Genomic DNA, 27,733 nt, shown 5'->3' with positions numbered 1-27,733 from the left:
AAGAATGCCCGTCAATCAAAGCAGGCTCCGTGTTTCATTGGTGAAGGACTTAGCCATCGTCCCCGACTCTCGCGGTACTGGTGCACGAAGATGGCGGCCGAACTGGTGGAAGCGATGGCAAGTAGAGCTGGGCTAGCTTTGGTTTTGAGGGGAGACGGGCGCGGGAATGTGGGTTGAAACTCAATGTGGACATGGTGAAAGCGGGGGTGGTTTTGTATGAATATGGCTAACAGTTCGTTCTCTTCTAAAATGTGGCGCATTCATGTACAGGCGAAACGAACTAGCCTGCGTTGCTAACGTAGTTAACGTTAACTAGACAAGTGCGTTGGTTGAGCTCGCATCACGCTGGCTCCGAAGCAACTGACGCCGAAAAAATGAATGATGAGACCATAAAAACACGCAGGGGTTTGCTGCTAGCATGCTCCTCGGCGTGTTTGACCCTATTTCTCTTATAATAACGTCTGCTTGTTGTAAAGCCGGTTAGTTTATGGAGCTGTGCACCTGTCAAAAATGTCCAATTGCCATGATTGAGTACCGACAGAGAAGCTAGCCAGTCGATTAGCGCAGGCAATATTTGGTTCAAGCGAGGCTGGAAAGAAAAGCCATCGCATTTTTTCCTCCATACAGGTCCATCAGAAGCACTTTGTTGTGCAAGTTTAACATAGACACAATGCAGTAGTGCCACTGATGTCCAACTCAACAATGTCAGACAAAGCTAAAGCATGTCAGACGGCTCAGGTTTGACCAGTAACAACAACATAATGTGTTTTTCTCCCCACACAGCCAAGTCCGCATACTCTATACGATGCTGCTGCATTTATAAGTAAACATCCTCTTGCAGGCTGTGTGCTGTGTCATATATGCCCTGTTCTGCGATAACCGCATCCATTCATTATGTAACATTAACATAAATATAGTATTAAATAAGCATACGTATATTACTAATTTGTAGTGTAGCTAACCCATTATGTCGTGACTGTGAGACCTTTGTGACATTAAGCGAGTCATAGGCAGCATCAGAGCACGCCAACCACACTTTCATCCCGTGTATTCACAGGGTAAACAAGCACGTTGTTATGGTTTGTCTGCCACACAAAGTCTTGTTTTCACTGCCGTAGAGCTGCAAAAACGAGCTGACCCATCGACAGAAAATGAATCTGCAGCTGTTTTGATTAATTATTAATGATTTGAGTCACTTTTTAAAAAAAAAAAAAAAAAAACATCTATCATTATCTAGTTACAGCTTCTCAGATGTGCTGCTTTATGTCATAGTAAACTGAAAATCTTCTGGTTTTGGACTGTTGGTTGACAAATTAAGACATTGATCCGTTTGGACTCTGATGGACACTTTTCACTGTTTTCTGACATTGTATAGAAGTTTAATTCATAAAAAAAGGACGGTAGATAATAGAAATAATTGTTAGTTGCGTTAGTCTACACTGCTAGACAAAGTTAATTCATAACCCTTCAACGGTTGATCAAAACATGCTGCCCATCAGTAATGGCACATAAGTAACATATGTTTTTGTAGGAGTTAGTTTAACCTTTTCTGCTGTATTATTCGTTTTGTGGCTCAAAACAAATTGTGGTTTACTTTTCAAACATGGAACATGTCAAATTATACCTGTCTGCTGTCAAAACATATTGTACGTATTGATTGTTCTACATATTTTATGTTTAGTGGCTGATCCTTTCTATGATTCCACATCAAAATATCTCCAACAATCCAAGGTGTTCATGCCCTGACATTCTTGGTTTATACTTTAGCTCAGCCTTCTTATCAGTGTGTTGTTTCTGTGTTTGTTTTACATGCCTGTGTAGTAGGATGTAATACAGTGAAATGCTTGGATGCACCTGGACCTTTTAATCAGTTAATGGTAAAAAGTTTGTTGAAACCACAATTTGTTTAGGAACAGAGTGAGGAAGATGAGTGAGGAAGGACAAGTGCCAATTTTAATTGGAATCAAACGTTTGAAGGCAGTGTAATGTCTTGTCAAACACTGCATGTAATTTAACTGTAAATAATTGTATAGAGCCTGTCAGGGGCAAATTTAGCAGATGTGTTTAAGCAAGAATTCCCACAAGGCATTGAATATTTGGAGTCATTTTGAGGGATTTTCCAGACAGAGCAATCTTGGGAACTTGATAAGTTCGCTGGGAAAACACAGAGAATATAAACATGAATATATTTTCCAACCTGAGTCACACAGGTGTGATAGTAAAATTTTTTTCAGAGTAACTGATACTTCAGAAAACACCTTGAACACCTTCAGAAAAACTTCAACTTTTTAGGAAAGAATACAATATTTTAGGTTGTGAAGTGTTTAGAAAGGTCACAGAGAAGCCAAAGCCAATAGCAATAGTAGTTAACGGCTTTGCATTTCAGTCTGGTATCAATACTCCTTGGACTGAGACTTTGCTCTCAAAATGAATCTGGACATGTAAATTCATTGCACTGTAACAGTTAGAGGTGTGTCTGTCCCTCAAACTTTCCCTTTCTACAAATTTCATCAATCCTGTATTTCGTTTCTCACTTTTTGGACTTGTCCTTCCTGCAGAACATGGTCAAAAGTTTCCGGGTCTCAGACCTGCAGACGCTACTGGCCTCAATGGGTCGCAGCAAAAGTGGGTTGAAGCAGGACCTGGTGGGACGTGCGCTGAGGCTGGTGCAGACCGAATACAGCCCGGAGCTGCTGAAGAACGTCAGGCAGCTCTATGAGTCGCGCTTCCCTAAAACATCTGGCTGGCTGGCGGCGCGGCGTCCAGAGGGCATCCCAGTTGCCTACTCATCCCTCAGCTCCTCCCCTACTGCCACCTCTCAGGGCGCAGACTACCTCAACGGCATCTCCAAACCGATCCCCACACCTGCAGCAGAGGTCAAGCTGGTTCCACTGCCCTTCTACCAAACTTTGGAGACACTGTTGCCACCGACACAGCTAGGTGAGTGTAGACTGTCTGAAGTTACTTTATCCTCGTGTTTAAATAATTTGTTCTGGAGAAATGTTAGGCTCTAAATTACACTCTACAACCTTGTACTGTAGCATGTTGTGATGTGTTTTTGTCGACACATGTTTGCAGTTGCCCAGAATAATGAGAAACTGCAGGACAGTCAATGCATATTTGAGTTAACACCGAACCAAGCAGACCAGATCAGAAATGCAAGGTAAGAAAATAAAACATTTCCACCCAGATCTGCACTATTTAGTTAATGTTAACTTCATTGACAAACTATAACTGATGCTCATGATAATTTGTGACCTTTACTTTCTTAGTGAGCTTCGTCCAGGAATCAGATCGATCCAAGTGGTTCTTAGGTAAGTTCCAAGTTATTCCCATTGATGTGTGTTGATTATTTTTCACAATCTTGTTGCCTGGAATATGCTGGTACTACCAGTGACTCTGCTGTTAATCAGAATTTCTTTTACAGATGCACAAGAAAGAAAGTAAAAGTAGTACTACAAAGCATGAGAAAACAGAATGTGAAATTTAATTATAGTCCTTTTTTGATCTAGAAGATCTGCATCATTTATCTGGATGGACTGGAAGTCCCAGAAGACTTGACAGATGCAGAGTTAGGCATCCTGAATGGCTGAACAATCAGACATTCTTATGATCGTAACCTTCCTCTCTCTCGTCTCTCTGTGTTGCAGAATCTGTTACACAGACTCCATTGGTGTTCAAGAAGACCAGTATCCTCCCAATATTGCTGTCAAAGTGAACCAGTCCTACTGTCACGTGCCAGTGAGTTGACTCTCTCGTCTGAACTTTCCTCCTTACTGTAAACCATCGGTAAATCTTAGGTTGGGCGTTAATTAGGGCTGCAATTAATGATTATTTTCATTATCATTAACGAATAATCTGGCAATTAATCTATTTAGTTGTTTGGTCTATAAAATGTCGTGTTGATCATCAAACATGTTAATCACTGTTTCCCAAAGCCCAAGATGACATCCTTAACTGTCTTTTGTCTCCACCAACAGTCCACAGCCCAAAAATATTCAGTTTACTGTCACAGAAGACTAATGAAACCAGAAAATATTCACATTTGAGAAACTGGTGGTAACTGGTAACGATGAATCAGTTATTAAAATAGTTACCGATTAATTTAATAGTTGCCAAGTAATCAACGAATAGTTGAAGCTCTAGTGCCAATGGCAGACTTGCTGCCTGGTCAGTGCCAAACTAGCGTCATAATGTATGGTAGTTACGGATTATCCAACCTAATGCAGTTGGATGTTGAATAAGGCAAAAAACGATGAATATCCTGGTACAAATGTTTACATGTAAATGCTGGTCAGCCTGCCTGAGGGCATCAGCACGCTGGCAAGCCTGCAGTTAGTAACTCCAGTATGTGGCCATAAAAAAATCTGGTAAAACAACAACAGAGACTATTATGGAAACAATAATTGGAATTTGGTAGCTTCTTGCATTTAAAAACTAAGTAAAACCAAAGACAACCCTAAACCTTTGACATGGGCTGAGGCAAAAAGGGCTCTTCTGAATCAGTGCGGTTATCTCTGTAACCACCTGCTCTGCTCAGTTTAATTATGTAATGCTATGTCTATATCCATGTTGAACATGGAACAGTAAAATATTAGAGGCTCAGAATTTGCAAAATTTAAAAATGGTTTCAGATACACATGAATGAATTATAAATGAACAGAAGCACATACAGAGCAAAATACAAAAACATTGTGTGGCTGTAATCTAACATTTATGTGCGGCTTGCCTGGAGCTCAGTACTTTCCCGTCAGTATTGCCTGAAAAGGGGAACTGAGCTCTTCCATTTCATTTTTTTGCAAGCAGACAGCTTCCAGCTATTTCAGTTGCCTCACTGTTAAAATAGTGACTGTACAATTACAGAGCCCAATGAGTGATTTAGTTTTATAAACTGTATTTAAGCCCTTCAGAAGGAATTCAGACGCCTGTCATGTCAGCAAATTACTGAAACTATTTGATTTAGATAACTATTTTGTGTTTGTGTTTGTATGTCTGCAGGGCTATTACCCCTCTAATAAGCCTGGTGTTGAACCTCGTCGTCCTTGTCGTCCCGTAAACATCACTCCATGGTTGCATCTTTCCAATGTCACCAACAGAGTCACTGTCACCTGGGGAAACTTTGGCAAGGTGAGAGTCTAATGCTGAATCTCATATTTTGCAGTAGCTCAGAGTCATGGTGGTAACAGGGCAAGTAGAGCAGCCTTGATGTTTTTTCAAGAGGTGTCCTGAGCTAATCCTGAAGGTTGGTGATCAGGGAAGGAAATTAGCACCGGCCACTGGCCAAATGCTGGTGAATTTGTGAAGTGGCTGTTGAATTTGCTCAACCTACCAGTCACGGTGGCCAATGTGCTGTAACATTACTAGTTGATGGCAAGTCTCTGCTGCAGTTCATATCATTTAGTTTTAACTTGTGTGACTGTGATGTTACTGTCTGTGCCACTGTGTGCGTGACATGATCCATCATACGGCTATATGCCACACGTGTGTAAATTTTGCAAAAAATTGGACATACAAAACAATCAGATATACAAGACTGATTGGGGCCGGTCACTGGTCATCAGCTGAAAACCAGCCATTTTCAATCAGTGCTTTTCTACAAACCGCAGCTTTATTGTGGTCACCAAAAATTTAAAATTGGTGGCTATCAAGGACTACAAAACCTGTATGTATGTATGAGGGAGAGAGAATTAAAAATGGATAACCATAAGTGAATAAATATAAAATTAATGGTTTTTATGGGGAAAATGTATGGGTCTTTTTGTTTTTCCAAAGCAAGACAAACTTTACACAAAAGTTAGTTACACACAAAAGTGTGATTACAAAATGATGGCTGGTAAAATTTAGAAGCAACCAGCCTTTTTGGCTGGTGGAAGAAAAGGTTAATTTCCAACACTGGGGCAGATCCGGGCATATTTTAATGAATCGTATCAGCTAAAATAAACCTGATCAAATCCCCATCATTTAATGTATCAAAGCACTAGTGCTGACAGCCAGATTGGCAAAATACAATGATTATCTGAGCTCAGACGCTAATAAATCTATTAGCGAATCTTTTATCTCTCCTGTCTCTTTCTCATTACCAAAGTCCAGTGTACAAAACATTCAGGTAGCAGCTTCACATATCTCTCCGGCCCTGACCACCACTTTCGCCATTTAAAATGACAAACGTTGCAGGCAGTAGGTCATATCAGCTGTCCAATTACCATTATTTCCATGACATCTTGATAACAAACCAAAACTAGACTGTTTCCAGGTTTGTGTGCTATCTGCAAGCTGCTGTCTGTGCTCAGCCAAAGATCATTTTTGAAGGAAGAAACTTAATTCTGTAACACCACTGAGTGTTTGTTGTTCCAAGACCAACAGAGTCGCCTCAAGTAAAAAGATCAAACTGGTGGTGTCACATCAATTTCAGGAGTCTCTTTCTCCCAGATAAGCTTTCATTCATATCACATCAATAATTTTAAAAATACTAATTTAATAGTTTTGAACCAAGACCTTTATTACTGAAATAATTTAGGTTAATATCTGTATCAAAAGCATTGGACTGGATTCCATATCAGCATACCAAATATTCAAGGACTCGGATCAAGGTTGGGACCTTAAAAACTTGACGTCCTGAGTCTTTTCCTCAGTAAATCTCTCAAGCTCCTCCTGCCAGATTCCAAGGTTCACCAAGACAAACTGGCAATTGTAGTCGTCAGTGTTTCATGGGTCCCACTCAGTTGTGACGGGTATAACTGAAAAAGATGGTTCCCAAGTGCTGAACTACTTGAACTAGCTTCTTGACTGTTGCCTCCACTACCCTGATCCAGAGCAGCTGGAACACTGATGAACTTTGCACTCGCTCCGTTTGGCACCCTCTTTTATAGAGCTCTTCTGTAAACCTGTTAGGCAGAAGCAACGTGAAAGTAAACGCACTGACAACAGGTTTTTTATGCAGTTTTCCTTTTGTGTTAATCGTGTTTTTGTTTTGTTTTTTTATCCCAGAGCGTTAGGGATGTCCCAATCATGATGGCTCACAGTAAGCCTACATTAAAATTAGTAAAGCAGTTTAAATATGAAAATATAGCCTGCATCACAACTTTTCTGAAATGATTTTGTGTAATATTTTGTATTCTTTGTAGTGTTTAGTTAAATGTTCATGTAGAGAACAGTTCAAATGCAGTTTTAAACTAACAGGAGCACTTTAGTAGTGTTGTACACCTGAGTGAGAAATGTTGCTGAACTGGCAAACCAACTGTTTTTGATTGTTTGTTTTGAAGTGGAATATAGCTTAAAAAACTGATTGCATAGCATATTCATCAATGCAAGTCCATAACCTTGTGGTTGGCACATAAGAGGGGTTTGTGGTGATTTCAGTCAAAAATCCAGGGTTTTATTGAGGATGGAGGTAAATTTACACTCAAGCTTAATGCGTTGTTTTCACAGTATTAAGGGACTTATGACCCAATAGATGGACATTCTCTAATAGAAGAAATTTGGTGTGTTATGTTTTCCTAAGATGTGGGTTTTAAGGCCCAGATAATGTAAGAGGATATCTTAAATTAAATGAGTTAGAGAGTCAGAAAGTTCCAGAGAGTAGATTTGACTGTAATCCTTCTTCTAACAAAATCTGAGACTGGTGAATCCAAGTAGACTTTTCTTACAATAAAAAAATCTTGTGTGTTATAGCTTAAATATTTTAAGAGGTCTGGAGCATAGCAACCTGCTGTTCCTATGCTTCATTGCAGGTTGTAAAATAAGTACTCACAACCTCTGAATGTGTTTGTTCTCAGCGGTACTCGGTGGCAGTGTATTTAGTGAGGGTCTTCACTGCAGCAGACCTCTTCAGCCAGCTCAAACTCTGCTCTGTTGAGAGTGCAGAACGCTGTCGCGAACGCAGTAAGTGTCACTCTAAAAAAATATATATATATATATATATATATATATGAACTGTCACTGTAATTTTGCTTTCATAAATCATTGACTTTGCTTGACACTGTTCTGGTAGGACTGGCTTTGGTATTTAATTTCACACATTACAACATGTTGTCTGATAGAAAATGAAGAGTTAATGCTTTTTTTTTTTTTTTACCATTTATCTGTAGTTCAAGACAAACTACGTTTCGACCCAGAGAGTGAGATCGCCACCACAGGACTCCGGGTTTCTCTCATCTGTCCAGTGAGTATTTCTCAATGATTTCACCTGAGATGCTTATATGTCAGCAAGCCTCGTAAATATGAAGTTTGATAATTTTAACACACTTCGTCCTCTCTTTTTCTCAGCTGGTGAAGATGCGGCTCGGTGTTCCATGTCGAGTTTTAACTTGTGCCCATCTTCAGTGTTTCGACGCAGTCTTCTTCCTGCAGATGAACGAGAAGAAGCCCACATGGACTTGCCCTGTATGCGACAAGCCTGCTCCCTTTGAGCTGCTCACTATTGATGGGTAAGGAGACAGAAACATGCACTGACTTGACGCACCCTTGCTGCACCTTTTTTTTTTAAACAAATAAATTCTTAAAAATCTAATTTTAATAGTGTTTATCTGCATGTTCAAACTAGGTTAGGGACGACTATTAAAACTGCAAAGATTTTGGGGCATTTTAAGGGACTCTGGGTACAATTTGAGCCATACACCGACCTTTTGTGTATTAATCTCAAAAGCTTTTAATGTTTTCATGGGATGAGGGGGTAGTTGTCTGTTCTGTTTTGAATTTCTGTTCCTGCTGTCATGTTACATTCAAACATCTTTGAGCCTGTAAATTGGCCTGTTTGTTGACTCAACAAGGCTAGAATTTAGAGAGCCATGTGATTGTGGGACATGAGTACCTACAGTAGTGTGTTGAACATTGTAAAGTACTCTTTTATGCCAAAGGTGTGACTGTATACCTTTAGTCGCTTTGCACTTCTTCTTCTTCTCGTGATGAGGACTGCATTTTAACAGTTTGTCTTTTTTTCCTCATATTTCATCACCAACAAAAAAGCAAATTCTTTATGCATTAAGAAAAACATAGACGAGCAGTCCATGTGATCAAAAAACATCACAGTCAAATCCACAAAAATTTGGGTGTGTGATTTCTTGCAAATTCTAAGCAACTTTCATAGACACACCTTACTTTCACAAAGACTGAAAGCATTGTGTTACAGTTTGGCTTTGAGGTATATTTGCATTCCTTAAATTAATCGTGTGTGAATGTCCCTCCTTTAACTGCTCTCTCTTGGTTTCTGTTCCAACAGTCTAATTTCCTAATGTTTTCAAGAGTGAAATCAAGTTTGGAGCGGTGTCGTTGGGGATGTGAAACTTAAACAAAACAAATACAGTTTTCAGTCCTTAATAAGGAACAGCCAAAGATCAAACCTTTTTTCATGAAGGATTCTGGCTTATATGATGAATTTCGAGCTTGAATAAACTCTTGCTGTTTTATGTAGATGGTCAAAATGATAGATATGTCAACATTTCTTACAAATATCTACCTTAATTTCTTTCCCTATGAACAACAGATGTGTTGTATTTCTCTGTTTTCCTGGTGGTCTAGTAATTAGTGGAGGCAGTATGATATTATATGCAAACTGCAGGAGGAAAACTGACAAGAAAATACAAAAACTAAGAAATTCAACCCATGCAGAGCTCTGCTGGGCTTTTATCTTGTGTTTTCAAGTATTGTCTTCATTTTCTGGTGTGAAATCTGTTTTGTGAAGCAACTCTGACCAGCGGTTTGTATTTCAGGCTGCTATCTGAGATTCTGAAAGAGACTAGTGAGGACATCGAGGAGATTGAATACTTAACTGACGGCTCCTGGCGACCTATCAGAGATGAGAAGGAGAGGGACAGGGAAAGAGAGCGCAGCAACACACCAGAGTACCCTGTTGTTGATATATGTAAGTATGAAACCCTGTCACTCTAAGCTCTTGTTCTGAGTGTGTGGATGTTTTTTTTTTTTTTCTTTTCTATGCATCAGTTAGAGCTAGAGTAAATAATTTTGTAATTTTTGAACGGCATTTCTTTCTGCAGGCATTCCTGAGGCAAACGGTCATTCACCGGCCTACAGCAGCACCAGTCTGTCGGGCAAATCCGGAGGTGGTTCGGTGGGGATGGCAGGAGTCACAGGAGGAGCTGCTGTGGCACCGGGAGGAGGCGCAGTGGTAGATCTGACTCTTGACTCCTCCTCTGAGGAGGAAGGGGGTGGGGCTGGTGGAGACAGTGACACTGAGGACAGCGCCGACAGTCCTGCCCCAAAGAGGGGCCGATACAACTACGACAAGGACCTGGTCACTGCCTACTGACCCCGCAGCTCTGTCCCCTCATAGACTGACACACACACAGACAGAGAGGCAGGGGGCTAAAAACACGAGGACAGGAACACAGTAATCCACTAGATGCAACGACCCTCCCTTATGCCCAGACATCAGAGCCTTTTAGCAGCTCGGGTTTGTATCCAGACAAAACAAACACACTCTCTAACATGCACTGTCAATGAATCTTCAATCTAGAGCGATTAGGATTCCTGTTTGTACTGTACACCACTGGAAGCAACTCTAACTCTTTTTGGCCAACCATCATCTTGCAGTGAATATCTGTACCGTCCTGCCTCTACTAAAGGGACTAAATGGATCGAGCACCCCCCCTCACCACCACCACCACCTCCCCCCCCCTTCCTCCTCTCTCCAGACTATTCCCTCTCTACCACCCCATCTCTCTTTGTATTTGACTTGGAATTACAGGCTCTTTTAGCCGCGGGCGTTCAATGTTTGCGTCTCTGATTTTTGTCACATTTGTGATGAACAGGCAAGTTGAAAATGGAGGCACCTCAGTAGTTTTTGGTAAAAGGTCAAAAACAACTTATGGAAAAAGAGCATGAATCATGTGGGGAGGACAAGGCGGAGATTTCTGGAGTGTGATGCAAATTTAAACCTCTCCCACTGTGTTATTATTTCTTTGTTCGGAGAATGAATTCAAAGCTTGAAAGGGGTTTTTTCAGGAATTTATCCTTTTAATTATGAAAAGGCAGAACACAATACTGGCCTCAATGTGTGAAGCTTTCCATTTTTATTTTGTCCTTTAGATAAAAGAGAACCTACCTCAGTCATAAAAAACTTAGCAGACTGACCAGAAAATAGCTTAGAAAGAAGCGGAGGACCGAAGAATTGATTGAGTCTTTCTGAAGCCAATTTTACACTGGAGATTTTGTTTTCCTACATTTTTCTGCTTATTTTTTTAATTCCATCGTTCCATGCAGCTGTTTCCTCTGGAGCAACCAAATCGTTTAAAGGCGAGTTAGTTTGTGGATAACCCGGCTAAATGTAGGTGTCAACGATGCAAAAACTTGCAGTTATCTCGCTGTAAAAGGATTTATTAGGTTTGATATATCAGCATTACGTAACTCATCAAAATTACTGTACGGCAGCTGTGCCAAAGTAAATGTATTTTAAAAATTCACTTGACAGGAAATGGTTACGAGATTTTGGTGCCTTTTTGGTAAGTGGTGAAGATTGGAGCCCATCGTTCTGAAGCTAGCTGAGCTGGCCAGCAGATGAGATCCCAGTCTGAGAGAGAGTGTTTTATTTTGTTTATGATTTTCCTTTTTTTCCACAGGTTTTTTTTTCCCAGTGAGAGAAATGGACAGAGAAGCAAAAAGAATCTGTGGTAAAGGACAGAAAAGATTCAGAAGTGCTGTCATCCTTTTTTGCCCACATTTTAGTTTGTTTCTCTTGAAAGTATCGTATTTATTTAATTTCCTTCACATTCTCTTAACAGTTGTTTGTAATAAATCTACACAATATTTGGCAACAGTTCTGTACAGACAGGAGCTATTAGTCGCAGAAAGCGGGACACTTCTGCTGCTGTGGTTTGAATGTTGAGTTATAATTGGTCTGGGCTCATGGCGCTGCTGTTAACGACGTCTCTTTTCTTTTCCGCTGAATTAATCCGACCTGGGTCAAAGCACCATTCAGAGTACTTTGCTGCGGTGGGTTCAACATGTCTGACACAACAAAACTTAATGAAGTGTCAATAAGTGCAACCCCACCAAGCTTTAAGTCATTGATTGGATTACAAATTGTCCTGTCTGGAACAAGTGGAGCTGCTTCAACCAACAATCCCCCTCGGCCTCCTTCCAATGTAGATAAGGTCATGCCTATTTGCTGGAATAGAATTGGACTTTAATTGCTACATGCTGTAGACTTACGACTAATATTCCTCTGCACCTGCACTAGTGTTGTCAGTATATTGATGGCTGCTCCTCAGTAGGCTTTAGTTTTGTCTGCAGGAAGGTCATTGGCGTTTGCGCGATGAGAAAAGGTGTTGCTGTGTTGCTAGAGCTGTTTGCACTTTCATCTAACACTTCATCCCAAGATTATGGCTTTTTTTTTTTTTTAAAGCCATAATGTAGTGAGTATTAATCAAGGATCCCTGACTGTTGTGACCAGTTCTCCTCAACCATCTCACACAAGAGGATCAGAAAATGTGAAACTAGAAAAGCGGCGGTCCGACTCCACTGTGAGGCACTTGGTTAAAAGTAGTGACTCAGATGTGTTCTGCATGGTATGTTTCCCTCTCGTATCATATCGTATCATACCTTCTTTTTTTTTCTTTTTTCTTTTGATCAGCACAGAATCTGGTTCTTTTGCCTTGCTCAAATGCACAGATAGACATTGACACATTGATCCGAGGCCTCACTGTTGCAAGTTTATCCTCTGATAGGGTTGATGACTGAAAAAGTAGGTCGCGTCAAATCTGGTCTTCCATTTTTCTCATTCTTTTGACAGTTTGAGATAGCTTACAAAATCAATATACTGTTGAAAAAAATGTTTGGTAATCCTCACAAAACAGATTGATGGCACTTTGCCTGTAATACATCATGGTCTGTCCCTTAAAAGGAGGCGCTTTGAAGCAAAATAATGTAAAGAACTAATACCTGTCTTTAACTGGGCAATTTGTATTTGTAAGTAAACTGCTATACATATAAAAATGACATTGTTCATTTATTGCTAGGTATAGAAGATCATTATTTGAGCGGATCCCTTAAACTTTTTCTTGGCCTTATGGTTAAAGACGAGAGGTGGTGCAGGTTGCTTCTGTGGAACTGAGCCAGATAAGTTTGCAGGTTGTTTGGGAGGCGGAGAGAGCTGAGCATCTGGTCGTTTTTGTAGTGGCATCTCTTATTATAATAATGCATAAGGTAGCATGGGCAGAGGCTTACAATCCATGATGTAAATGTTTGTTTGTTGTGTTTTTTTTATATGTTCATATTAAAATACAATAAAATTTAAATAATATTTTATTAAGCCTTGAATCGCCTCCAGTTGTTCCTATAGGAAAACAAGACAATAAGAAGCTGTTGTGGACACCAGCACCTGAAGCTGATGCCACTGAGGACTGGGAGGACTGGTTGAGGTGTAGATTATGTCCTGTACCAAATGCTCAGATCTGGGGACACATTTGATGCCTGTTGAGGATAAAAACTGTAAAATTTAAAATGATCGTATTCTAACAGCTGTTATTGACGTGTGGAATTAATTAAAGTCAGTTCTTAAAAACCTGTCTGCCAGTGTTTCATTTTGAGAATAGCAAATGTTAGCTAGTCCAGTTTTGTGTATTCAGTCAGAGAGCCACTATTCATGATCACATCCACTGGGACACACAAATGTCTGTCTTATAAATTGTTGTCTTCTGTGAAATTGAGTCACTAAAACTCTGAAAGCATGTTTTGTGTTGCAGCAACACAGCAGACATTTTGACACATCAGAGTAGGTAAAGCACAGCTGTAAAGAATAAAGTTTAAGATAGCTGGTTCCAGTTCGTTTCAGCATCCTGGTATTTGTGCATTCTGGTTCATTGTCACACTGTCAGTTACTGGAACACTTGAATAGAACAGATCCATCGTTAATGTTATTAGTAACAACTGTGCTTTTCTTACTAAGACAAGTCATGTCTGCTGTGAAAAAGGTCTCCTGTAGACTTAATCAGGGTCATAACCACTTTGATTTTTATTTTATTATTTTGTCAGGAGAAAAGTCGAAAATGTTTTGATTGTACAAAATCTTGTATCAAAGTTGGTCCATTTTTGTTTTATTGGATTGTATTAAATATGAAGCTAGTCACACTGTCGGTCTAGATTGATAACAGCACAAACCTGCGAGTGATTCGTCCTCAGTGTTCACTTAAATATCTCATGAGTGAAGGTTATTTGATGATAAAAGAGTACTGAACATCAAAAATACTGAAAGGTTGTGTATATATTGAATGCAGCCAGTAAATTGAAATTCAACCGGGGGTTAAGGGAGGTCTGAGAGAGTACATATCTCCCCCCACTCTTGGAAGAGTGGGGGGAGATATGTACTCTCCCTTATTTGACATGTTGCAACATATCTGCTTATGCGTATCACTCGTGAAATGTGCATTTTTCATTGCAGACACAGGAAAAGCGCACAGGTGTCGACTTACCAATAACATTAACGATGACTTTGTTGTATTCACATGTCCCAGTAAGTCATGACAGTGTGACAGTGAGCCAACGTGAACAATACCAGGACCATGAAACTGAAGCAGCTAAATGGAATTCAGCCTTCATTCATTTTATTATTTACACCTGCGCTTTTCCTACTGTGACATGTTAAAATGTCTTCTGTGAAAAGGCCCTTAACCTACAATATACAGTGCTGCTTGAAAGTTTGTGAACCCTTAAGAATTTTCTGTATTTCTGCATAAATATGACCTAAAACGTGAACAGTTATTTACACAAGTCCTAAAACAAGACAAAGTGAACCTAATTAAACAAATGAGACAAAAAATAATTTTTTTCATCTTTTTCATTTATTTATTGAGGAAAATTATCCAATCTTACACATTTGTGGGAGGCAAAAGTATGTGAACCCTTGCTTTCAGTAACTGGTGTGACCCCCTTTTGCAGCAATAACTTCAACCAAATATTTCCGGTAACTGCTTATCAGCTATGCATATTAGGAGGAGTTTTCGCTCACTCGTCCTTACAGAACAGTCTCAACTCAGGGATGTTGTGGGCTCCTTTGCATGAACTACATGCTTCAGGTCCTTCCACAGCATTTCTTTTGGATTAAGGTCAGGACTTTGACTCAGCCATTCCAAAACATTATCTTTCTTCTGCTTTAACCTTTCTTTGGTAGAACGACTTGTCGTTTAGTGTCGTTGTCTTACTGCATCACCCACTTTCTGTTGAGCTTCAGGTCACGGAGGGATACCTTGACATTTTCCTGTAGAATTTGCTGGTACAACTCAGAACTCATAGCTCCATCAATGATTACAAGCTGTCCTGGTTCAGAGGCAGCAAAGCAGCCCAAACCATGATACTACCACCACCATGTTTCACAGAAGAGTTAAGGTTCTTATGCTGGAATGCAGTGTTTGCTCATCATCAAACATAATGCTTCTCATTCAAGCCAAAAAGTTTGATTTTGGTCTCATCCATTCATAGAACATTGTTCCAATCACCCTCTGGCTTATCCACGTGGTCTTGAGCGAACTGTAGACGGCAGAAGTGTTCTGTTTGGAGAGAAGTGGCTTTTTTCCTTGCAACTCTGCCATGCACACCATTGATGTTCAATGTTCTCCTGATGATGGACTCATTAACATCGACTGTAGCCACTGCATGAGAGACCTTTAGTTTCCTAGACGTTACCCTGGGGTCCATTGTGGCCTCCTGGACTATTACACGCCTGCCCTTGGTATGATTTTTGTTGTTCGACCACCCCTGGGGAGGGCAACAATGGCTTTGGATGTCTTCAATTTGTATATGATCTGCCTGACAGTCGACTGGTGGAGTCCAAACTCTTCAGAAATGGTCTTGTAACCCTTTCCAGCTTGGTGAGCATCAACAACCCTTCTTCTAAGGTCCTCAGAAATCTCCTTTGTTTGAGCCATGATGCACTTCCACAAACCTGTGTTGTGAAGCTTGACAGTGAAGACCCAGATTTCTCTTCTTTAAATAAGGCAGGGCCTCCCAGACTCACACTTGATTGTCATCCCATTGATTGAAACACCCAACTCTAATTTCTCATTCAAATGAATTGATAATCTTAAGGGTTCACATACTTTTGCCACGCACAAATATGTGACATTGGATCATTTTCCTCAATAAATAAATGAACAAGTGTAAAGTTTTTGTCTCATTTGTTTAACTGATGTCTCTACCTAGTTTTAGGTCTTGAGTGGAAATCTGATCATGTTTTAGGTTATATTTATGCAGAAATAGAGCAAATTCTAAAGGGTTCACAAACTTTCAAACAGCACTGTATATGCACTCTTGTCCTATCAGGGCTCAACTGTCCCATAATGCTTGTAAACAGTTACTTGTAGGCTGTAACATATTTCAAAAGTCTGACAAATGTAACGTTTCTCTTAATAACAAAGATATTATAGAAGTCAAGGGTTGTATACATACTGTATATTATTTATCCAGTATGCTCACATACATCTTGGTACATGTTGGTTGAATTTCAGGCTACCGAGGAATCACTGCGCCATATAACATTGAAACAGCGTTGTATTCGTCCCCTATAATTTTCTCTTGATCATATCAAGGTCGAGTTCCATCAGGATGTAATGAAGAATAACAAGAGAGCAAGGAGATAGACTGCCATGATTTACAAGCAACTGAAGATGATAAATGAGATGAATTATGAAAGCAGCAGAGCAAATATGCCAAAAAAATAAATTAACAATTAAAATATTGGCTCTGATAAGCAAGTCTTATTCAACTAATCAGCCCAACACAAAGATTATTGGATATGTTTTGTTCTCAGTAGCACAGGAGCTTGGTGCTGAAGATTTTGAGTTCAGCTCTGTGTGCTGAAGCAGTTCTCTCTCTATTCACTGCTGAGTGTTTCAAAAATGTTGCATCAACAAGTGAAGCAACAAGAGCAAACTGCATTGTGAGATGTAGCAGACAGTGTTAACTTTAATTATGTTTGCTGCTGAGTAAGGAGCATGTGAGGATGTTCTGGGGCATCAAGTGCTGTAGATCACAGATTTATGGATAATCTAATAAGGTGTGTGGGTTTGTAGCAGTGGCCAGATGTCTATGATGGTACAAGACACTGTGTATCTGCATTATTTGCACTGTTATTGGCACATTGGTAAGTTGATTGAAGTACAGTAAGATGTTTGATATCAAAAAGAAAGCCAAGCAGTTACTGTACATGACAGATGGGCAGAGTAGTGGTGTGAATAAAGAAAAAAAATACCTTGCATTTATTACTTTGCTTAACTGTGCATGGACATATTAGATAGTACTAATGAATAAAGATGATATATGTTATGATAACAATGACATTGCAGAAGAGTTACAGGCAACACCACCATGGGAATTTCTATCGCAATTAATTGTCTGATGATAGATTTAATACCTAGATGATAAGTACTTGCACAAAATGTATTTGGGTTTATGAGTTATTTTGACACCAAACAGCTTCAACTAAATATTTTGCAGAAAACCACTGATGTAGAGAACAATTTGGAATGTGGAAAGACAGAGAAGCTTTGATTAATTGAATTGATGTTTTGTATAAACTCGCAACAGATAGAGAAGTATACATTATACAATCCAAATCAATTAACATTTGAGGCTGAAAAGCATCACTACACACCTTGGTTTTAATAAAAAAATATTGCCAAGCTACAGTACAGTATACTGTACAAACAGGACTACTATACAGATCAATCTAGATTTACAGTTACTTTAAAAACTACAATTATAGTTTTTATCCTGAACTAGTGTGTTTTTATTTTAGAGCAGAAAATGAAGTGAATTTTTGTTTGTTTTTTGTGTTTGATTATAATATAATATAATATAATATAATATAATATAATATAATATAATATAATATAATATAATCTGTTGATTGTTTACTCGATTCATCGATTGGTTGTTTGGTCTATAAAATGTCAGAAAATGGTGAAAATGTGTTTTTCTGTTTCCCAAAGCCCAAGACGACGTCCTCAATTGTCTTATTTTGTACCGACCAACAGTCTACAACCCCAAAATATTCAGAAGACTAAAGAAACCAGAAAACATTTAAAATTGAAGAAGCTAAAATCTGATCATTTGGACATTTTCTTTCTTAATAAATGACTCAAAACAATTAATCGATTATCAAAATAGTTGGCAATTAACTTAATAGTTGGCAGCTAATTTATTAATCAATTAATCATTGCAGCTCTAATAATATAATATAATATAATATAATATAATATAATATAATATAATATAATATAATATAATATAATATAATATAATATAATATAATAGTATTTTGTCAGTTCCCTCTTGTCACCACTGGGTGGCAGTAATGTTCTTTGTAGCCTGTTTACTAACTGCCATTAAACACATCAGAAAGCAGCAGAGGGTGGCTAAGATATGGTTAAACTTGTGGTTTAAACAGCATACCGGAGATGTTATCACAAACTGCAGATGTCGTACATCTCTCATGAGATTTCTGCATCTCTCGTATCAACAGTCTCGCGCTGTTTTATGAAGGGTTCTCCCTGTGGGTGTCACACAGGTCTGATGCTGCTGCTGCAGCTGCTGCTTCCTGTATTGAAGCACCACCAGTCAGAGCCAAAGCCCTCTTTCGCTTCACAGCCCTGCACACCCCGCACCGAAACACGGGAGGAATTTTGTAGCTTGGACGCTGCTGTCCTGTCCTGCGGTGGGAAGCCAGCCGAGTCGGTCTCCCGGTGTTGCTGCCGGTAAAACCGCGGCGGCCCGTCTGTCTGCTGAAAGCCGAGAAAGCTGCACATTAGGACGGAGACGCGGGGCACGATTTTTCCAGGAGCTGGGTGCTAGATAGTAGCAGCTAGCTGGCTAGTAGCAGCAGGTAGATAACCTAGAAGAAACAGAAAAATCAGCAATGTGTTGACTCCAAACGCTGTACATGCACCTGAAAACGACCCGACTTTTAAAGAGCACCTCGGCATGATACGTTTTTTATCAAAATAGCTGAGTGACATGCTCCCGAAAGTATACTAACTTTGCTAACGTTAGCTAGCTACACAGAGCTGATCCTGTTGCTCTTTCATACTCAGTGTTGAACAAGGAAAAAGGCGAGATTAAGCAGCTGCTGAGCTCACTGCAGGTTAGTGCATAATTTGAGAAAGTCATTTATAGGGTAGTTATTGAAATGGCTCCCAAAAGAAGACCCGTTCCCCTGAACATAACGCCCATCGGAGAAGGACAGGCCACCTCAAACACCATCGATGCTGCATCTGAGTGAGTAGCCCTACTGTGAGATGAAATGATTGTGCTTCCACTTGCATTTTTTCTAATTGTACTGCATGCATAGCTCATTTTATGTTTATTTTGCAGCTCTGCATGATGTTAGTCATGTGCACCATCATACACATGTCTCAGTCTAATCATTTCTCTGTCTGTCTGTATGTCTCTGTGTATTAATCCCTGCTGAACCAACTGTCTCCTCCTCACAGAGCTAACCTCGAGGCCTTACAAAAGAAACTGGGTGAGCTCGACCTGGACGAACAACAGAGGAAACGACTGGAAGCCTTCCTCACCCAGAAAGCCCAGGTTGGAGAGCTGAAGGATGAAGATTTTGACCCCATTTGTGAGTTGGGTGCTGGAAACGGAGGAGTGGTCAACAAGGTCCGCCACAAACCCTCGGGTTTGGTCATGGCTCGGAAGGTGAACATTTACTTCTGGTCAAGTCAGTTTTATTTGTACAGCCCAATGTCACAAATCACACATTTGCCTCTGGGGGCTTTACAATCTGTACAGCAATACAAACATCCTCAGTCCTTAGCCCCTCGATTCAAATAAGGAAAAACCCCTAAAAGCCCTTTAAACAGAGAGAAAAATGGAGGAAACCTCAAGAATTGCAACAGAGGAGGGATTCCTCTCCCAGGACAGACATGCAATAGATGTTGCGTGTACAGAATAGAACAAGAAACAAATTAACAGGATAATTGGAAAATTATAATGGATTTATAATACACATGAAGAATGTCATCACTGCTGTTGAATTTATTGTTGCAGGTGAAGCGTGACAGTTGGAGGAAACTGAATCAAAACACATTCCAGAGGTGTTTTCAGGAATTCAAGTTAGGTTTAGATTTTATCATTGCACCGTAAGCGCTGGCTCAGTTTGCTGCACCAGCGTCTGCGTGGAGCCACACTGACTTACTGTCTGGAGGAAAGCATAGCCTGTATTGTGATCTAAACGCAACAGTGACAACACACACCAATACCCATATACCCATATATATATATATGTATATATACTTATTTATACTTCACATAAATAAGAATTTTGAAGGGCTATAAGTGGTGCTGTTTCTCATCACCACTCTTAATATTATGGACTGGTGGCAGCGATGTGCAGTTTGGAGGGTTTAGACCTTAAAATATGAGCTACAAATAGTTTTGTGAGTCCCAAACCAAATGGAAAAGAATAACACTTGTTAACTATACAAAGTGAAAGCCAATTAGCAGACACATAACGACATGTACTGTATGTTGGCCAGTAAGTAACAAGAAATAGCGTTGCGGAAATGACCTATTTAAGGGATCCTTATCAAAAATGTCAGTCAGTGTTTTTAAAACGAATATCTGACAATATATAATCAGATTTTTTTTCCTCTTAAATAGCAATATGTATATCCACTTCAAACATTCAGTATCGGACAGACTCTCAAAATTATCAGTGTGTAATGTTGTATACTTAAGAGGAGTTTGTTAGTTTATTTAACCCTCTATTTTGATAATACATGTGGTACAGTTTTCCAGACAGTAAGTAATTAGGGCTCCACTCAGAGACTGTAGCAGCAACTCAAGCGAGCAAAAACACCTTAAGGGCTTCTGTCCTACAGGCGTGCTTTTAAGTCTGTGGTGTTCCACTAATTGAATTTCCTGTACAAGTTTTATAGATGACGAGAAACAGTTGAGTAACATTGTCTCCCTAATTGTAATTATTGCAGTTTTAGCTTTATCTGTTCTAGTTAAGCCAACCACCTCTGAAATGTGTTACCCTGAGATGTCAAGAGGTCACTGAATGATGTAACTGCATGTGTTGCGTGTGTTGTCAGAACAGCAGTTTACGATTTTGTCCTTTTTACCCCCCTCAGTTGATCCATCTGGAAATCAAGCCTGCCATCAGGAACCAGATTATCAGAGAGCTGCAGGTGCTGCATGAATGCAACTCCCCCTACATCGTGGGCTTCTATGGGGCCTTTTACAGCGACGGGGAGATCAGCATCTGTATGGAGCACATGGTGAGAGACAATGACCATTAACGGCCTCAGAATTGATGTGCTCAGAAACTGGTGTCTTATCTTTTCTATGTAACAAAAACCAGGTTTATGAGTATTATATCCTTGTACAAAATAATTGTTTTGCAAAATCTTTATTTGTGTGATTTTGTCTCTACAGGATGGTGGATCCTTGGACCAGGTCCTGAAGGAAGCCAGAAGAATCCCAGAAGAAATTCTGGGAAAAGTTAGCATAGCTGTATGTAGTTCACTATTTCTATTACATTTTTTAAAATATATTTTCAGTCTTTTTTTCATGATATTAAGATAATAATTTGACTGGAGAGCTTGGGATCAAAAATGACATGTTTTGCATTTTTTAAATGGTGGGGCAGGGATTTGAAGATTCTCAACGCTTGTTCATATACATGTTTTTTCGCAATGCACTGCTCGTCGGTTGTGGGTGTGTTTTTTGTGGTGTTGCTTAACATTCTGTGTGTTATCCAGTCATGAATGAGTCACAAACAACAGGGCATACTGTGCTTCACTTGATTTTTCACTGCATCTCAAGTCCAAATAACCACATGCAATAAGGAATTAACCAAAAGTCTACACAAGGGAGAAAGATTATGTTTTACATACAGTGTGTGTATGTGTGCCGTGTTAATGTTTTTCTTTTCTTGTTTACAGGTTTTGAGAGGATTAGCTTACCTGCGAGAGAAGCACCAGATCATGCACAGAGGTAAAGATGTTTTCTAGTCTCAATACATGAAATTTCTCAGAATCTATTATGCAACATTGTCAAAACTCTGCAAAAATAGAGGTAAAGAGTTTGTAGTTTACAAAATCATGTAGGTGATTGACACACAGTTTTGTGGGGGCATAATAAAGATGATCAGGATGTATGTGAGCATTAACGTGTACAGTACAATTATTTAATAGTAGCACTAATTCATTTACAGGCACACTGTTTTGGTTTATTTAGTGGCCTAACTCCTGTGAGTTGCTTTCGTACTAAAAGTACTAAAACCAAGGTGCAGTTTTCACCCTGGAGAGCCTTTGACTGCTGGATTGTCCCATGACCTAGATGACTAAATCGTCATAGATATGCTCCAAATTATATTTTATGACACACTGAAAATTATATTCTTTTTTTTTTTTACCTACTATTTAATGATATTTTTAGGTTGCTTTTGCCTGGTAATGGCCATAAAATGTATAGACATGCCTTAAGTAACCCATTAGGACGACTTGTTTCCAGATTACAGGACAGTCATTCTCATTCAGCAATAATACAATGTAGATGGTTTTTTATGGATGTTTGTTGTGGGTAACATAATGGTTCCCATTCCTGCCGTATTAGTGGTGGCTAAATTTTGCCAATGTTTGTGTGGCAACCAACAGAGAATCAGACAGTGCTAATATTACAGTCTGAAGATCATATTAAAAAAAAAAGGGGGGGGGGGATTATGCTTTAATTTTTTGCTGGCATTATTCTTGCTGTTGAAAGCTCAAACACACAAAACAAAAAAGGTGTGTTTGCTATGCCAAACTTTTTTGTTAGTGAAGCCACTTTAAATGCGCTACATTGACTAGGCCGGCTCCAGTTGCCCCTGGACTTTATCATTCAAATTTTTATTAATTGTCTTCATGCTTTTTTTCCTCCATATACACTGCATCAACATCTTAAGAGCTTCAGCACGCTTACCACAAGGCAGGCTATTATTTGGGGATATCACGAGTTCATGTATTTGTAGCATGAAGCAAAAAAAAAAAAGGCTTGGTGAACGTTATAATGGTCATTATCTTTGCATTTGAACAAAATCGCAAGTCACACCATAGCAAAGTCTTAAGTTTTCCACAGTACACCCGTTAGGAACCATGGGTGTGTTGTTATGAAAAGTACTGGTGAAGGCAGCGGTCAGACCTGCATAGTGCAGTGCAGTGAAGTTTCACTGTGCTGCAGGGTCGGTGGTACTCTAGGACAGAGTTGTCTGTGAGCTCAGGCGGTAATTACAGCTTCTCAGATGTGATTATACAGCAGCCGCGCCCTGCTGACCCCTCCCTCCGCGTCTCCCTCCATCGTTCTCCCGCTTCTTCATGCCACTTCTTTCTCAGTCTCTCCTCACATGTCCTTGGTTGGTGGGAGGGGGTCACGCACACCACAGAGGACAGATTGCAGGGCTCGGCCTTACCCCATTATTTTGCAGGATGTTTTTCAGTGATGAGCGGGAAAATGCAGAGGACCGGGCTTGTTTATAACAGAGGCTGAGCATGAGCTATTTTCTCCTCTGCTTGACAAACGCAGCACCACAGACAAATCTGGAGGGTGCCGAGCATGCCACCCGTGGCCCTTAAGGCAGACGGTAGACCTGGTCTGAATATTTGCCTCTAAAATCATTTTGTTAAAAAAAACTTAGTCCCTATCCATCAGAAAAATCCTGTTATTGAATAGATTGCTCTGATTGTCACAGCAAATTAGTTCAAAGCCTGAACATATGTGTCTTATTTGCTATTTGTTTAGTCATGATTTGTTGTTGTAATCAGCCTCTTCTCATCCTGATGACTACATTTATTGTGTGTCCCAAACTCTCTATATTACTATGTTGCAAAAGAAATACAGCACGAAAAAGAGTCTTGATGTAAACTTAGTATACATTTGTTTGTTTGTTTCTCTACGTCCCCTCTGCCACATAGATGTCAAGCCCTCCAACATCCTGGTCAACTCTCGCGGGGAGATCAAGCTGTGCGACTTTGGTGTGAGCGGCCAGCTCATAGATTCCATGGCCAACTCCTTTGTTGGAACGCGCTCCTACATGTCGGTGAGTCAGCTCTGCACGCCTGCGCCCCCACCTCTTTTCCTCTGGCCCTATCCCCACTTTCCTTCTCCTCTTTTCTCACATTGCTCTTGTTCACTGGCCCCGCCTTCTGCCTTCCCTTCCTCTGGCCCTCCCTCACTCCCCTGCCAAGAAGCGAGGGCTGTGCCCAGGAAAGGGCTCTTTGGCAAAGACGTAGACAACTGTGCTCTCTCTTTCTCGTCCTTATTTCCCCTTATTTGTAGACACCTGGTTGATGCAGCACCAAAAAACTGCTTTGTCTGTCTCATCCTATTCTCACCCCCTACCCACAAAGCACCAGTGGTGTAGAGACAACTTGCCCCTTTTATCATAATTCCCAACACGCACACACCTGTCCTTGCTCACCCTTCTAACTAAAACAGTCTGAAGCTACTCTTCACTTCCTGCCAAACCCTCCCATCCTCTGTCCTCTTGCCCTCACCACACCCCACCTCTCCTTGCCATAACACCACCCCCTCCTCCTCTTCCTCTACCATTATCCTCTTCTCCACTTCCTCTGCCTTCCCCTCCCAGAACTTTGCCCATCCCTCTCTCCTGCCTGGCGTCTTGGCCCTACCTGCTACCCTCTGACGTAGATCGTGTGTTTCTCAACAGCCGGAGAGACTGCAGGGCACCCACTACTCTGTTCAGTCTGACGTGTGGAGCATGGGTCTGTCCCTGGTGGAGCTGGCGATTGGCCGCTACCCCATCCCCCCACCAGACGCCAAAGAGCTGGAAGCCATCTTCGGACGGGCCGTTCTGGACGGGGCTGAGGGAGAGCCTCACACTAACATGCAGAGGCCCAGACCACCAGGAAGGCCTGTGAGCGGTAGGAAATGCAAAACTGTACACAAACGGCGTTTTTACATTCATGTTCTCACGATGATAACTTATAAATATACCGGATTAGAGAGCTTGATTAATAGATGATACAAATAAATTCTAATTGTGTCAATGATGTGTGACTCCTCCATAGGACACGGGATGGACAGTAGACCTGCCATGGCCATCTTTGAACTTCTGGACTACATTGTGAATGAGGTCTGTGAAAACACAAACATACCCATCACTCTACACACAAGCACAAATTACATGTCTGCATTAATTGGTCTGTTTTTTGATCTTTGATGCTTGTTTCCTCCTCAGCCGCCTCCTAAGCTGCCACATGGTGTCTTCACTAATGACTTCCAGGACTTTGTGACAAAATGGTGAGCAATGGCAATTCTATATTCCTAATAATAGGGCAGTGCTCTTATCTGCTCTTCCACAAAAGAGAATTATGAGAGTAGATCATGAGATCATCACATCATGTGTTTTCCAGTGTAATTTATGTTGTTTTGTCACAGTTGGTGTTCAGAAACTGGTCTAGTGAGGTCTGCAGAGGCCTCCAACTTAAAAACTCAGGAGCAGTTTTTTATGTCCTCATGTCAATAACGTCTTTAATCTTGTTTGTGTCTGCAGTCTGATCAAAAACCCAGCTGAGAGAGCAGATCTGAAGATGCTGATGGTGGGTACCTCAACTTCATTCTTCATTTGATAGTTTGATTACTTGGTTATGTTTTAGCATCAATGATGTTAGCACTACAAACAATGGTTTCCCATTGGTTTTCTTCAGAGTCACACGTTCATCAAGCGATCAGAAGTGGAAGAAGTGGACTTTGCCGGCTGGTTGTGCAAAACCATGAACCTCAACCAGCCCAGTACTCCGACCCGCGGCACAGAGTGAACAGCCCCCTACCCCCTCCCCCCCCACTGCCCTGCCACACCTCTGGGTCTTGCTTGCATACACATACATACATAATACTGTACATATACAAGCCATCACACATATTGGCACTTTTCTCATATTGCTCTTGGGTAAAAACGGTTTTGGCTTCCCCTCATTTATTTCCTTACCAGCAGCAGGGCCCGTTGAGTCATTGTACTGTAAGACCACAGCTTCACCATGCCAGTGTCAAGAGTAGCCCCCAGCTCACTTTTCCACACTGCTACAGAGGATGTAAAGCACCGAAGGGCTGCCAGTGTGTCAGCTGAATTTGCATTGATTGACAAACTTCTTTTGTATTGTTGAATATTCTGTATTAATCTTTTCTATGGCAACAGTTGATGGCTTGTGGAACTGTATTTTAATAAATTACTTGCTGTAGAGATTTGTTGGGCTGAGAGAAATCTAAACATGTTATCTACTTGCAAATTCTAAATTGGTTTTATTGAAGGTGAATGCAGCAATTTTCATTTAAAAACCCTTTGTCAAACTTATTCACGTTTAAAACTTTCCCAATAGAGACCTTGCAACTACCTGCAATATTGTAATCAAACTTGTGAGTGGAGAGTGCAGGACAAACAGGCGCACAAGGAGCCCTTTACACTTTTTAGTAAATGAGCGATCACTCTAAAGATTTTTTTTATTTTTTTATTTTATTACTTTATTTGACAGGGACAGTGCATATTAATAACACTTCTGAAAATATGCCAGAGTTAGCCAGAAAGGCTAATTTCCATCTGTAGTCCCTGGATCACTTTGTGAACAATGTCACAAACCAAAGAGGGTACTCATGATTACTAAAGTTTTTCAATGCCTGATCAGTTTTTTTTTCTGTATGCACATTCATGAGCAGTATATCAATGTACTTTGAATGTTTTGATTTTTCATTAAGTGAGCTACACTCTGATTGTGTTGACATTGTTTCCTCGTACATTTCAATTCACATCCCGCACTATGTGTCTCACATGGGAGGAGGCATATGTTGTGGAGGCCTGATATATGCCAGAATGTCTTTATTGACATTGAGAAAACAATGATCAAAATGTATTCATGGGATGATATAGCATGGTTTATCTTTCTTATACTGTATGTGTATTTTGTTTCCCGAGATCATGGTGGGGATGATTAGCTGGTGTTTTTATGAAAAGCCTCTGCGATATCAATATGAAAATTCAATCATGTTGACTAATTAACCTTGTTTTTTTCTTTGTTGTTGGTCTGTATTTCCCCCTCAAGTGTATTTGGTTATGTTTTCACTGTAATGCTATGTTTGGCGCTCCAAGCTTTCTCTTGGGGCAAAACCAGCCTAGAGGCGTGCTTTTGGAAAAAAGACTTGGGTTGAAATACAATTGAAAATCTTTTCCCTGTGATTTAACCAAATTGATTGTGTTAAAAGTACAAACCTACTTCAAGTGGAGCTTCACATGAGCTGAAGCAAACTTTTCAAGTAGTACAAAGGGTTTGACTTCACATTTTAACCCAGGTCAGTGTTGGTCACATGGTGGTGGTGTTACTTGCTAGCCTGCCGTCTTGCTAGAGCTCTTATATTCTCTCCGCTTATGGCTGCCCTTTCTTATTCCCCCCAAAAATGTGCATTCGTTCAGAGCAAAATGGGTGCGTTGTCACTTGTATGTGTACAAAGCTATATACAAAAATTACAGGAGTACTATTTTGCAGTCTTAATATACAAATTTTTGATTTATGTAAATGACAAGGGAGAAGAGTCATTTATTATAATATAAAATGTGTTGGATATGGTTATAATGTATAAAAAGATTAAAATAAAACTTATTTGTGAATGTACTGTAAGTTGTTATTAATTAATGACACCCATTAATATCAACTATGTCTTAACTGTGCATCTCTGTAAGATACTAAATCTGGAGATGCACATTTACAATAAACTAAACCACTAGCAGTGC

General features: G+C 40.1%; 2 protein-coding genes across 2 annotated transcripts; both read left to right on the top strand.

Moving 5' to 3' along the window:
- The first annotated feature begins 19 nt into the window (after window positions 1-19).
- On the top strand, window positions 20-13,520 carry pias4a (protein inhibitor of activated STAT, 4a). The gene is made up of 11 exons (XM_042417029.1): window positions 20-117; window positions 2,559-2,940; window positions 3,079-3,163; window positions 3,273-3,314; window positions 3,651-3,741; window positions 4,999-5,127; window positions 7,776-7,881; window positions 8,088-8,161; window positions 8,266-8,426; window positions 9,708-9,859; window positions 9,993-13,520. Exons 1-11 carry the CDS (start codon window positions 91-93, stop codon window positions 10,262-10,264), a joined length of 1,521 nt encoding a protein of 506 aa, XP_042272963.1. The 5' UTR covers window positions 20-90; the 3' UTR covers window positions 10,265-13,520.
- A 4,805-nt stretch (window positions 13,521-18,325) lies between these two features.
- Window positions 18,326-26,196, top strand: map2k2a (mitogen-activated protein kinase kinase 2a). The gene is made up of 11 exons (XM_042417462.1): window positions 18,326-19,221; window positions 19,437-19,647; window positions 21,087-21,233; window positions 21,391-21,468; window positions 21,900-21,951; window positions 23,907-24,031; window positions 24,662-24,875; window positions 25,023-25,087; window positions 25,193-25,254; window positions 25,508-25,553; window positions 25,662-26,196. Exons 1-11 carry the CDS (start codon window positions 19,133-19,135, stop codon window positions 25,770-25,772), a joined length of 1,200 nt encoding a protein of 399 aa, XP_042273396.1. The 5' UTR covers window positions 18,326-19,132; the 3' UTR covers window positions 25,773-26,196.
- The last annotated feature ends 1,537 nt before the right edge of the window (window positions 26,197-27,733 follow it).

This window comes from Thunnus maccoyii, chromosome 7 (genome assembly GCF_910596095.1).
Source record: "Thunnus maccoyii chromosome 7, fThuMac1.1, whole genome shotgun sequence".
Classification (NCBI taxonomy): Eukaryota; Metazoa; Chordata; class Actinopteri; order Scombriformes; family Scombridae; genus Thunnus; species Thunnus maccoyii.
This window is presented reverse-complemented; position numbering and strand designations above follow the sequence as displayed.

What these genes read in the sequence shown, in the direction of transcription:
- pias4a (XM_042417029.1), top strand. Translation starts at nt 91, where the DNA reads ATGGCGGCCGAACTGGTGGAAGCGATG. An exon ending in AGAACGCTGTCGCGAACGCA is followed by an intron (nt 7,882 to 8,087) that starts GTAAGTGTCACT and finishes ATTTATCTGTAG; the next exon opens with TTCAAGACAAACTACGTTTC. An exon ending in GTACCCTGTTGTTGATATAT is followed by an intron (nt 9,860 to 9,992) that starts GTAAGTATGAAA and finishes TTCTTTCTGCAG; the next exon opens with GCATTCCTGAGGCAAACGGT.
- map2k2a (XM_042417462.1), top strand. Translation starts at nt 19,133, where the DNA reads ATGGCTCCCAAAAGAAGACCCGTTCCCCTGAACATAACGCCCATCGGA. An exon ending in GTTTGGTCATGGCTCGGAAG is followed by an intron (nt 19,648 to 21,086) that starts GTGAACATTTAC and finishes TACCCCCCTCAG; the next exon opens with TTGATCCATCTGGAAATCAA. An exon ending in TGGGAAAAGTTAGCATAGCT is followed by an intron (nt 21,469 to 21,899) that starts GTATGTAGTTCA and finishes TCTTGTTTACAG; the next exon opens with GTTTTGAGAGGATTAGCTTA.